The sequence below is a fragment of the Gobio gobio genome (genome assembly GCF_949357685.1).
Source record: "Gobio gobio genome assembly, chromosome: 25".
NCBI classification, from domain to species: Eukaryota; Metazoa; Chordata; class Actinopteri; order Cypriniformes; family Gobionidae; genus Gobio; species Gobio gobio.
Window position 1 is genome coordinate 17825000 of NC_137121.1, and position 11003 is coordinate 17836002.

The following is an 11003-nucleotide window of genomic DNA, read 5'->3' on the forward strand; positions in this document are numbered from 1 at the left end:
TACTGTAGGGTCGTTGCAATATTTTCTCTCTCCTTAAAGATGTTGCAAATGTATTGTCCTTTTCAGATACCTGGGAGAACTGCCAGACTGGTTAATGTAGTCAAGCATTTTTAGCTGTGCATAGAAAAATTGTTGTCCGAGTTGTCATCTGATCAGCCTTTTTGGAGACCACCGATTAAACTAGACAAAGCTATTATCGGCCGATCAATCGGAGCACCCTTTGTTTTTATACCTGCAGTGTGACCGCATTGCTTTGCTCTCTTCTGTAGGATCTGGAGCTGAAGTCTCTCTTGCTGGAGGCTTATGTGAAAGGTCAGCAGGAGTTACTGTACGTTGTCCCCTTTGTGGCCAAAGTCTTGGAATCAAGTTTGCGGAGTGTGGTAATTATGCAATTTTCTCTCCTCTCTTTTATCTTGCTGTCGGGTATTGAGTGGGCCAGTTTTGCAAATACCTGGACATAACCTCTTAACAATTGGTGTTTTGTAGATCTTCCGACCGCAGAACCCTTGGACCATGGGCATCATGAATGTACTGGCTGAGCTCCACCAAGAACATGACTTAAAGGTCAGTCACTTCTCATTGACGCTTAAATTATGCTACATGAGTGTCTAGTGTAGTTTTCACTCAGTCCCACACTTCTTTTGTTACAGCTTAACCTCAAGTTTGAGATCGAGGTGCTCTGCAAGAATCTGTCTCTGGACATCAGTGATCTGAAGCCAGGAAACCTGCTGAGAGACAAAGAGAAGCTGAAGAACTTGGAGGAGCAGCTCTCTGCACCAAAGAAAGAGACAAAGCCTCCTGAAGAGTTGCTGCCTATAGTTACTACAGGTATAACACTAAAACAGGCACATTGTAAGTTGCATACTTTTTATATATTTTTTTTGATTTCCTGTTTAACCATCAGTAGACTCAGTTTCATTTACAGCTGCTCCCTCGACTCCGGCCACCACCACAGCCTGTACGGCCACAGGGCCACCCACGCCACAGTTCAGCTACCATGACATCAATGTGTATGCCCTGGCTGGCCTTGCTCCACACATCAACATCAATGTTAACGTTAGTCTCACACTATATCAAGCCAGTTTAATTTCAATTCAACTTTATTTTTGAAGACTTATAAATTGTACACTACTTTTTTCTTCTTCACTGTTTTTTTTTATAGATCCCATTGCTGCAGGCCCACCCTCAGCTGAAGCAGTGTGTGAGACCAGCAATTGAGCGTGCCGTACAGGAGCTTGTGCACCCAGTGGTGGACAGATCAATCAAGATCGCCATGACCACCTGCGAGCAGATAGTCCGGAAGGACTTTGCGCTAGACTCAGAGGAGTCTCACATGCGCGTGGCTGCTCACCACATGATGCGCAACCTGACCGCTGGCATGGCCATGATCACCTGCAGAGAGCCGCTGCTCATGAGCATCGCCACCAACCTGAAGAACAGCTTTGCAGCAGCTCTTAGGGTAGGGAATAATTTTGTTTGTTCTCTCGTTCAAAATTGACACCCTTCCTAGTCACTTTAAGAATTTTGACTGGATGAACATGCATTTCAGGCTCCCACACCCCAGCAGAGAGAGATGATGGAAGAGGCAGCTGCTCGCATCGCACAGGACAACTGTGAGCTTGCGTGTTGCTTTATTCAAAAGACAGCAGTGGAGAAAGCTGGACCTGAGATGGACAAGAGACTGGCAACTGTAAGTCCCTGCACATGGTCCTAAATGTTACACCAGTCGAGCACTTGTCACGTCTAGTGTAATCTGTTCAATCAGTCCCTCCAGAAAAACGCGATTATGCGATCGCGTGATTTAACGCATAATCAGCCAAAGTCCGCATATTCATGCGGGGGCCGCATTTTTTCAAATACGCCGCACTTTCGCCGCATAAATTGCCTATTTCCGCGTGCAAAATATGCGGGGCTATCATGATTTCATAATCCCCGCATTTTCGTTGCAAAAAAGTCATATATATTAGCAGAAAGTTGAAAAATGTTCGTTTACTTCACACAAGAGCCGCCATTTCCGCCTATTGCCATGGGAACGTTTTGAAGTGACGTGATTACCCGACGCGAACGTCATCGAAAAGCTTCAAACCCCGTGGAGAAACCATAGATACCGGTGAAACCATGATGAAGCACAAACTCCCATTGGCCAACAAAAATAACAGCAAAAGAGCAAAGCAGTTTCCCTGTGTGCTGACTGATTTCAAAACACAGATTTGAAGCGTTATGAATCAATGAGTCGATTCAGCGGTTTGAAGCGTTATGAATCAATGAGTTGATTCAGCGGTTTGAAGCGTTATGAATCAATGAGTCGATTCAGAGGGTTGGATCGCCAAAGTCACGTATTTCAGCAGTTTGACACGCGATCCGAATCATGAATCGACTCGATGATTCATAGCATCATGATGCTGTGTTTTGAAATCAGTCATCACTATATAAGTCGTTATTTAGTTTTTTTTGCACACAATAACTATTATCGTCGCTTCATAAAGTTATTGTAGAACCACTGTAATGAGATGGACTTTGTAACGACGTCTTTAGTAGGCTACCTTTTATGGGTCTTGAGAGTGTACATTGTGCCAATGGAGGCCTTTCTGAGCCATCGGAATTCAACTAAAATATCTTAATTTGTGTCCAACAACATAAAGGGAAGTCATTAATGACAGAATTTTCATTTTTAGGTGAACTAACCCTTTAAGAGATTGCACTTTGTGCATTGGAAGCACTCAAATGTCTGTTTTGTATAGCGACATCTGTAAAACAGGAAGTTATTTATTAATTTTTTCAGAAGTTGTAGCATATTCCTTTTGTAAAGCTACAGAACTTGATTGACTAAATGTTTTGTAAATTTGAGCCATTATTAAGGTCTTCAATAAAACAAGATGAGAACTTAAATATTCCAGCACTTTCTGTGATGTAGTGCTTTTTTTCTCTTTCTCATCAAACCGCAGTTTTTGCAAGTTCCCGCAATTTTATCGCATAAAATTGCATAAATATCCCGCATTTTTCATCGCATTTTTTAAGAAAACGTGCCGCATAATCAAGGATTTTTGCCCGCAACAATCACAAAAAAAAGCCGCATTTTTCTGGAAGGACTGTTCAATCTGATTTATTCATCTTGCAGGAATTTGAGCTGAGGAAGCACGCTCGCCAAGAAGGCCGCCGTTACTGTGACCCCATGGTACTCACCTATCAGGCTGAGCGCATGCCAGAGCAGATCAGACTGAAGGTGAGAGCTCTTCACAAGCTTCTCAAAGGTCATTGAGGTGATATACTTGTTCTGACAGTGTTAAATTCTGTGTTGCTCCTCTTTCTCCAGGTTGGTGGAGTAGATCCTAAACAGCTGGCTGTTTATGAGGAGTTCGCCCGAAATGTTCCTGGATTCCTACCCAGTAATGACCTGTCTCAGCCCACTGGTTTCCTTGCCCAACCAATGAAGGTACAGCCCATGTCATTCTTGAAGAGATTTTGTTTGGTTGTCACATTGAGAAAGTAACTCACAGGTGGTTCTTCTGCATTACAGCAACAGGCATGGCCCACTGATGATGTAGCTCACATCTACGATAAGTGCATTTCAGACCTGGAGCAGCACCTCCATGCTATTCCACCTGCACTGGCCATGAACCCACAGACCCAGGCCATACGCAGCCTCCTGGAGGCAGTTGTCATGGCTAGGAACTCCCGTGATGGCATTGCTGCCCTGGCCCTTTTGCAAAAGGTTAGATAAACTCTGAGGGGGAAACTTGTAGAACAACCGTATACAGCAGTTATGTCCAATGCTCCTGGAGGGCCACTGTTCTGCAGAGTTTAGCTCTAGTCCTAATTAAACACCTGAAATGTCTGAAAGGTCGTCAGGATCACCAGAAACTTCCAGGCTAATGTGTTGGAGATAAACTCTGCATGAATATTGGCCCTCTGGGAGCAGGATTGGACACCCCTGATATATGGTCTCCGCTTAAATCTATCTAATAATCTCTTTTGCTCGCTTGCTCTCTCAGGCTGTGGAGGGTCTGCTGGATGCCACCAGTGGTGCTGATCCCGATCTGTTGCTAAGCTACAGGGAGTGCCACCTGCTGGTGCTGAAAGCCCTACAGGACGGTCGTGCCTACGGCCCACAGTGGTGCAACAAACAAATCACCAGGTCAGTACTACAATTGTGACAAACTTGTTTGTCTCAGGCATAGATGGCTCTCAAAGGTCCTGACCTTTTCTTCTATGCCCCCGGCAGATGCCTGATTGAGTGCAGAGATGAATACAAGTACAACGTTGAGGCCGTAGAGCTCCTCATCAGAAACCACCTGGTCAACATGCAGCAGTACGACTTGCACCTGGCTCAGGTGAGGATGGTGTCTCTAGGACATCAAAGTAAACCGATGTAAATGAGCTAGGGCTGTCAATCGATTCATTTTTAATCGTGATTAATCACACTCCTGTTGTGTGATTAAGCGTGATTAATCGCACACTTATCGTAAAATTAATCATATGCTATTTATCTCATTAAACGCATTAATTTTGTCATTTGCTATATCCAGCAAAGTAAACAATCAGAACTGTATTTTCTGCAAGCTTCAAGGATCATTGGAGAATCCAAAAGGACACAAAGTAATTGTATATAAGGAGTCTGTATAATTCTATTCTAAAATAAATGTATACACCTAAAATGTACAGAAAAAAAGTTACAGAATGCATTGTATAGTATGTGTACAGAGTAACAACAGCTAGAGTCGAGCTGTGATACCGAACAAGACCACACGGAGACGCCAAACTCCTAAATCAACTGCTTTGACTGCATAAACCTACGATTACTAATCTCAACACTGTACACATGACAAATCAAACATTATCCTTGCTGTGTGTCTGTACATGAATGCAGCGTGCGATCAGTGATCTAGGGTGCGCACATACACGGTTTGTTCTTTCTGCATCAATATAACAGACTCTCAGGCGCTTATTGTCTGACACCATAATTGCGCTCTTCAGAAACAATCGCAGAATACAACAGAGCTTGTGTTTTAAAGCAAAGCACACACTGGAATGAATAATTCACTAAAACAGATTTTCTTACTCTTCTGTGTTTTCAGTCCATGGAGAACGGGCTGAACTACATGGCCGTGGCGTTCGCCATGCAGCTAGTGAAGCTACTGCTAGTTGACGAACGCAGCGTGAGCCACATCACAGAAGCAGATCTCTTCCACACCATCGAGACGCTGATGAGGACCAGTGCCCACTCCAGAGCCAACGCTCCTGAAGGGTAAGATACCGCATATGCTACTGGTTGAACTGAATGTTCATTTAGTTTCTGAACGTTTAAGTAACCTGAACAACTTCTGTGTAACCACTAGTTTGCCCCAGCTGATGGATGTTGTCCGCTCCAACTATGAGGCCATGATCGATCGTCACCATGGTGGGCCGAACTTTATGATGCACTCTGGGATTTCTCAAGCCTCTGAGTATGACGACCCACCAGGTCTTCGAGAGAAGGCAGAGTACCTGCTGAGAGAATGGGTCAACCTGTACCACTCAGCAGCTGCAGGAAGAGACAGCACTAAGGCCTTCTCTGCATTTGTTGGACAGGTTAGTCAGGTTTAAAGAGCACTCAAAATACAAAAGTCCCAAGAGTGGTTTCTCAAGACTAGAATTGGCTTCATTCACACCTGCATTGTTCTTTCTCAGATGCACCAGCAGGGCATCCTGAAGACAGACGACCTCATCACTCGCTTCTTCCGGCTTTGCACAGAGATGTGCGTGGAGATCAGTTACCGCGCTCAAGCCGAACAGCAGCACCCGACCACCAGCCCTGCCATCATCAGGGCCAAGTGCTACCATAACCTGGATGCTTTTGTTCGGCTTATCGCCCTTCTGGTCAAACACTCTGGAGAGGCCACCAACACAGTCACCAAAATCAACCTGCTCAACAAGGTTGGAATGCTTACAGCGGTTTGATGTGGCTCAATGTTGACTTGTTTTTTTGGAGATCTTGATTTAATGTTGCATTTCTTGTCATGGTGCAGGTTCTGGGCATTGTGGTGGGTGTGTTGATCCAGGATCATGATGTGAGGCAGACGGAGTTCCAGCAACTTCCATACCACCGAATCTTCATAATGCTCCTGCTGGAGCTTAATGCACCAGAGCATGTGCTGGAGACCATCAACTTCCAGACCCTCACTGCCTTCTGGTAAGCACACGGCTTTAGACTTAAGATCTGGTCAGATTTATCATCGTTCGGCCAATGATCATGGGCAAAATCCAGTCATTTCAAAAGGAATCCATGTAGTTGGGAATTTCATGTAGGTGAAAGCTTTTTCCCACGCAAATTTGGCAACGGTATGTTAGTAACATGGATTTGTCGCATTTACCAACATGCTTGCTTTGAAAGTGACTTCTGTGTGAGCTCGTCTTCATACGTCTCTACACTGTTGACAATAGATAATGACCTTTTTTGAGAGGTTTTGCTGACCTCACTTTTACTGTTTTGATCAGTCTTTGAGTATTAAAGGACATTGTCTCTTTCAGCAACACCTTCCACATCCTGAGGCCGACTAAAGCACCTGGCTTTGTGTATGCTTGGCTGGAGCTCATCTCTCACCGCATTTTCATTGCCAGGATGCTTGCGCACACACCACAACAAAAGGTCTGTATCTGCTGTATGATGTATGTCAGGAGTGTTCAATCCTGCTCCAAGAGGACCACTTTCCTGCAAAGTTTCTCAGACTATAATTAAACACCTGAAACGGCTAATCATGGGCTTCAGGATTCCTCCAAACTTCAAGGCAATTGTTGGAGCTGAACTTTGCAGAAGAGTGGCCTTTCAGGAACTGGATTGGGCTCCTGATGGTGCTCCACATCCCATATTCATGCCCAGTCAATCGCTGACTACCTCCTTTGCATTAAACGTCTCTTTCCTCTCGTGCAGGGTTGGCCAATGTATGCCCAGCTGCTGATAGACTTGTTCAAGTATCTTGCACCCTTCCTAAGGAATGTTGAACTCAACAAACCTATGCAAATTCTCTACAAGGTATTAACACAGTCTTGCCTCAAAGTCCGTCTGGTGGATCACTAGGTCAGTTTGTGACCTTGCGTCGTTTTTCTCTCTATTCTCCAAGGGAACACTTCGTGTGCTGCTTGTCCTGCTCCATGACTTCCCGGAATTCCTGTGCGACTACCATTATGGCTTTTGCGATGTCATCCCGCCCAACTGCATCCAGCTGAGGAACCTGATCCTGAGTGCCTTCCCCCGCAACATGAGGCTTCCAGACCCCTTCACACCTAATCTGAAGGTAGAGAGTTGCACACAACATTTGACATCATATGTGATGCTTTTTGGTTTAGTATTGTGGTGTGTATAATGATCGGTGTGTGTCCAACAGGTGGATATGTTGAGTGAAATCAATATTGCTCCTCGCATCCTCACCAACTTCACCGGTGTGATGCCATCCCAGTTTAAGAAGGATCTTGACTCCTACCTCAAGACCCGCTCTCCTGTCACCTTCCTCTCTGAGCTGCGCAGCAACCTGCAGGTAGACGGTGCCACTCTGAATCACAAAACCGTTCACAACAGACCCGTAAGTTAATCTTTTGTGGCATTATTTGGCTCTTGACAGTAAGACATTAGTTCTCATTAGTTCTCATAAAAACTGTCCAAAGAGGCTAATTCAATTATTTTCTTGAGTCTAAACACAAACTTGACTCATCAACCTTCAATTTTAGGTGTCCAACGAGCCTGGAAATCGCTACAACATCCAGCTGATCAACGCTCTTGTGCTGTACGTTGGAACCCAGGCCATTGCCCACATCCACAACAAGGGCAGCACTCCCTCCATGAGCACCATCACGCACTCAGCACACATGGACATCTTCCAGAACCTCGCAGTCGATCTAGACACTGAAGGTGAGATGCAAAAAAATCTCACTAAAAATCTCCCCTCTCTCTAGTTTTAGTTTAAATTGACTTATTTTCCTCCTCCCAGGCCGCTATCTGTTCCTGAATGCGATAGCCAATCAGCTACGTTATCCAAACAGCCACACACACTACTTTAGCTGTACCATGCTGTATCTGTTTGCCGAGGCCAACGCTGAAGCCATTCAAGAGCAGATCACCAGGTATGTCATTATTTTTTGACAAATGATTACGGTTTAAACTCATTAAAAAAGGTCATGAATTGAGAAATCAAAATTTCTTTGAAATTTGACGTATAAGAGGTCATTATACTATAAAAATATCCTGAACGTTTCAGAACTAAACTTCCTTGTTAGTCCAAAACAGCTTTTATTGAATCCAAAGCTTAGTGTGACAACACTGCCCCCACAGAAGAAAATCAACGCCTACTTCCACACCATTGTCTCTTTAGCCCCAGCCACGGATTCGCGCATGTCATGTTGTAGTAAATATGAGACAGACTCAAACACAGGAATACTCCAGCAACAAAACGATAGAGATGCCTCTGAGGATTACAAGATGTTTTGAAGTGCCAAGTTATGGAAAAACAGTCTTTGCATTCCAGTCAGATTTGGTCAGTAAGACATTGTTCATTCGTTCGCTTGCATAATTTTACTATTTGTTTTTAAACAAATACAAATTGTTTGATATGTAGTGAGTATTTATAATCACTAGTGTTGCTGTCAAACTGAATAGCAGTTCTTTCCTTTGCTTCAGCATTTATGAGATAAATGCGTTTGATTATCGGATGCAGAAGAGAGAACGCTGCATTTTATTGTTTTGATCGAAGCCATTCCCTGTAATCCTGAATAAAAGCTTTAGGGAGAGACCTCTTTGGTTTTGACATCAGTAAGACATTACCACACGTTTTGTTTTATTTAAAACACAATGCTACACTTTATTTGCCACAATCAAGTAGGGCTGCCACTAATGACTATTTTTATATCGATTAATCTATCGATTCATTTATTGCAATAATTTTCAACAATTTTACTTAAAAACATTTAATTTAACTTGCAACGTTGGCCTTCAGTAGTGTATAAATGTAAACAAGCCCTTGACAAAATGTAAAACTAAAAGAGTAAAAATGTAAAAAGGTACAAATTTGTAAACCAACATGACAATAAAAGAGAATATCAGCAAATACTTTTTATATAGAATAGTGTTTTCACGATACCAAAATGATGACTTCGATACGATACCAGACTAAAATACCTCAATACCGATACTGAATCGATACCATGGCAAAAAAAAAACAGAATTTACTATTCATTGTTTTATCATTTGTTTTAGGGTTAAAAAACCCTAAACTCACTTGGCCGCCAGGTTCCTGCCCTGCTTCACGCAGAATATTAGGGCCGGCCCTTTAAGAGCTGCACGGACCAAATTCATTGGAACACCCGATTTCTCATTCAACTCTGTATACGTTCACTAAAGACCTATCCAACTGCGTTTACCTGAATACTCGCCAGGACGTGCATTTTTGACGATTTTTTACCATTCAAACCCAATAATCCGCTAAACTGGCATCGGGATCTGTCCGAGTGAAAGGCGTGTGCGCGCCGCTGCTCCGTGCGCTTCAGGTCAGAGTCCGGCAGCCCGAGCACGTCCCGGCCGCACCGCACATTTGTTTTTGTTTTTTCCTGAGCTGCACGTATATATTTGAGTGGAAGCAGAGCTCACACACATCCTCACTCCTGCTGTCACACATCGATGCAAATTAAGAAATACTGCTCTTATTAGAGTGCTGTCATTTTTAAAGTACTGGTACTCCTAATTCAATTTCCTATCGTACCAAACTTGCCCAGTCGACTAAAAATATTGACGTCGAATAATTAACAGCGTCGACGCAGCCGATTATATCGACTAATCGCGACAGGCCTACAATCAAGACTTATAAAGCATATGTAATACGCATAAATGTTTCACATTGTTGGCAAATGTTTAAAATATGTAACAGGATTTTTCAACATTGGAAATTTTCAAAATCGTTCCACACGGGTAATGGCGGGGACGTTGAAAAGCGAGCGAGCGCGTTTAAGTTTTTTATGGACATATTTCATATACTATAGTGCTCTAAACGTGAACCCGAAGCGTGTATGCTGACAATTCAAAGAAGAATGGGCAAAAAAGTAACTGCTTTATTCTTTCTGCGTTAAACTGATGTGTTATTTGTTTAGAGAGTGCTCTTAAATGTATTGCAAATATCCGTGTTTCTCCCTCGTTTTGGCAGTTTGTTGCTATATAGGATTTTTATAACAAGATAAGATTTCTTTTAAAGGCTTACAGTGCCCTCAACTGTTTTTTTCTCTCTCTGTGGTCCTATTTTAATATTAATGTGTAATGAGTGTTGCAGGTCTGTGTTTTATTGGTTGTCTCTCCATAGCATCATTTTGTGGGGCTTTGCAAACCTGTATTAACTCTAGTGTGGAATTTTTCAACAATATTCACTCGTCATGACAGTAAAACAGGGCATTCTAGTCAATCTACTGCAGTATTTCCTCTCTCAATCAGTAGAAAATGTGATTAACACCCGGTCATGCATAGGGGGAAAAAATACTGTGAAAACGATATAATTTAGAAAAATACCGTGATATATATTTTTGGTCATACCACCCAGGACTACTTCCAAGCCATCAAAAGAAAAGAGAGGGTCAAAAACAGGATCGAAAACAGCTTATTACGTCTAGATAAGGATGTGTTTTTGGTTTTGTTAAAATCTTGATAACATAAGTGGACCTCAAAGAACATTATAAAATAAAATGCAGTTGTCATGTCAGTTTAGTTCATTACATGTTGAGATACAACTGATCTTAATAATGTATTAGTAAATGTTGACACTTTGCGTAAAGTGTTAGCAAGAATTCTAATAAATGAAAAGATATATAATAATAAATGAAGTTAACTGAAGTGATTGTCGTGCAGGGTCCTGCTGGAGAGGCTGATTGTGAACAGGCCGCACCCATGGGGTCTCCTCATCACCTTCATAGAGCTGATCAAGAACCCTGCCTTTAAGTTCTGGAGCCATGATTTCGTGCACTGCGCCCCAGAGATTGAGAAGTAAGCTGGTCAA

General features: G+C 42.9%; 1 protein-coding gene across 2 annotated transcripts in view; it reads left to right on the forward strand.

The window, feature by feature from the left end:
- The window catches only part of cnot1 (CCR4-NOT transcription complex, subunit 1), a 30275-nt gene that overhangs the window by 15814 nt on the left and 3458 nt on the right, over positions 1–11003 (forward strand). Inside the window, exons 27-48 of one of the 2 annotated variants that reach the window (XM_079809334.1) lie at positions 270–380; positions 487–564; positions 651–828; positions 908–1056; positions 1163–1459; positions 1550–1690; positions 3119–3223; positions 3314–3433; positions 3518–3712; positions 3993–4135; positions 4223–4331; positions 5076–5245; positions 5337–5568; positions 5668–5913; positions 6006–6169; positions 6508–6625; positions 6908–7009; positions 7098–7271; positions 7362–7556; positions 7702–7882; positions 7962–8094; positions 10856–10990. In XM_079809334.1, the coding sequence (XP_079665460.1) occupies positions 270–380; positions 487–564; positions 651–828; positions 908–1056; positions 1163–1459; positions 1550–1690; positions 3119–3223; positions 3314–3433; positions 3518–3712; positions 3993–4135; positions 4223–4331; positions 5076–5245; positions 5337–5568; positions 5668–5913; positions 6006–6169; positions 6508–6625; positions 6908–7009; positions 7098–7271; positions 7362–7556; positions 7702–7882; positions 7962–8094; positions 10856–10990 (3476 nt within the window). The remainder of the gene's footprint in view (positions 1–269; positions 381–486; positions 565–650; positions 829–907; positions 1057–1162; positions 1460–1549; positions 1691–3118; positions 3224–3313; positions 3434–3517; positions 3713–3992; positions 4136–4222; positions 4332–5075; positions 5246–5336; positions 5569–5667; positions 5914–6005; positions 6170–6507; positions 6626–6907; positions 7010–7097; positions 7272–7361; positions 7557–7701; positions 7883–7961; positions 8095–10855; positions 10991–11003) is intronic. The other variant, XM_079809335.1, reaches the window with a different exon arrangement.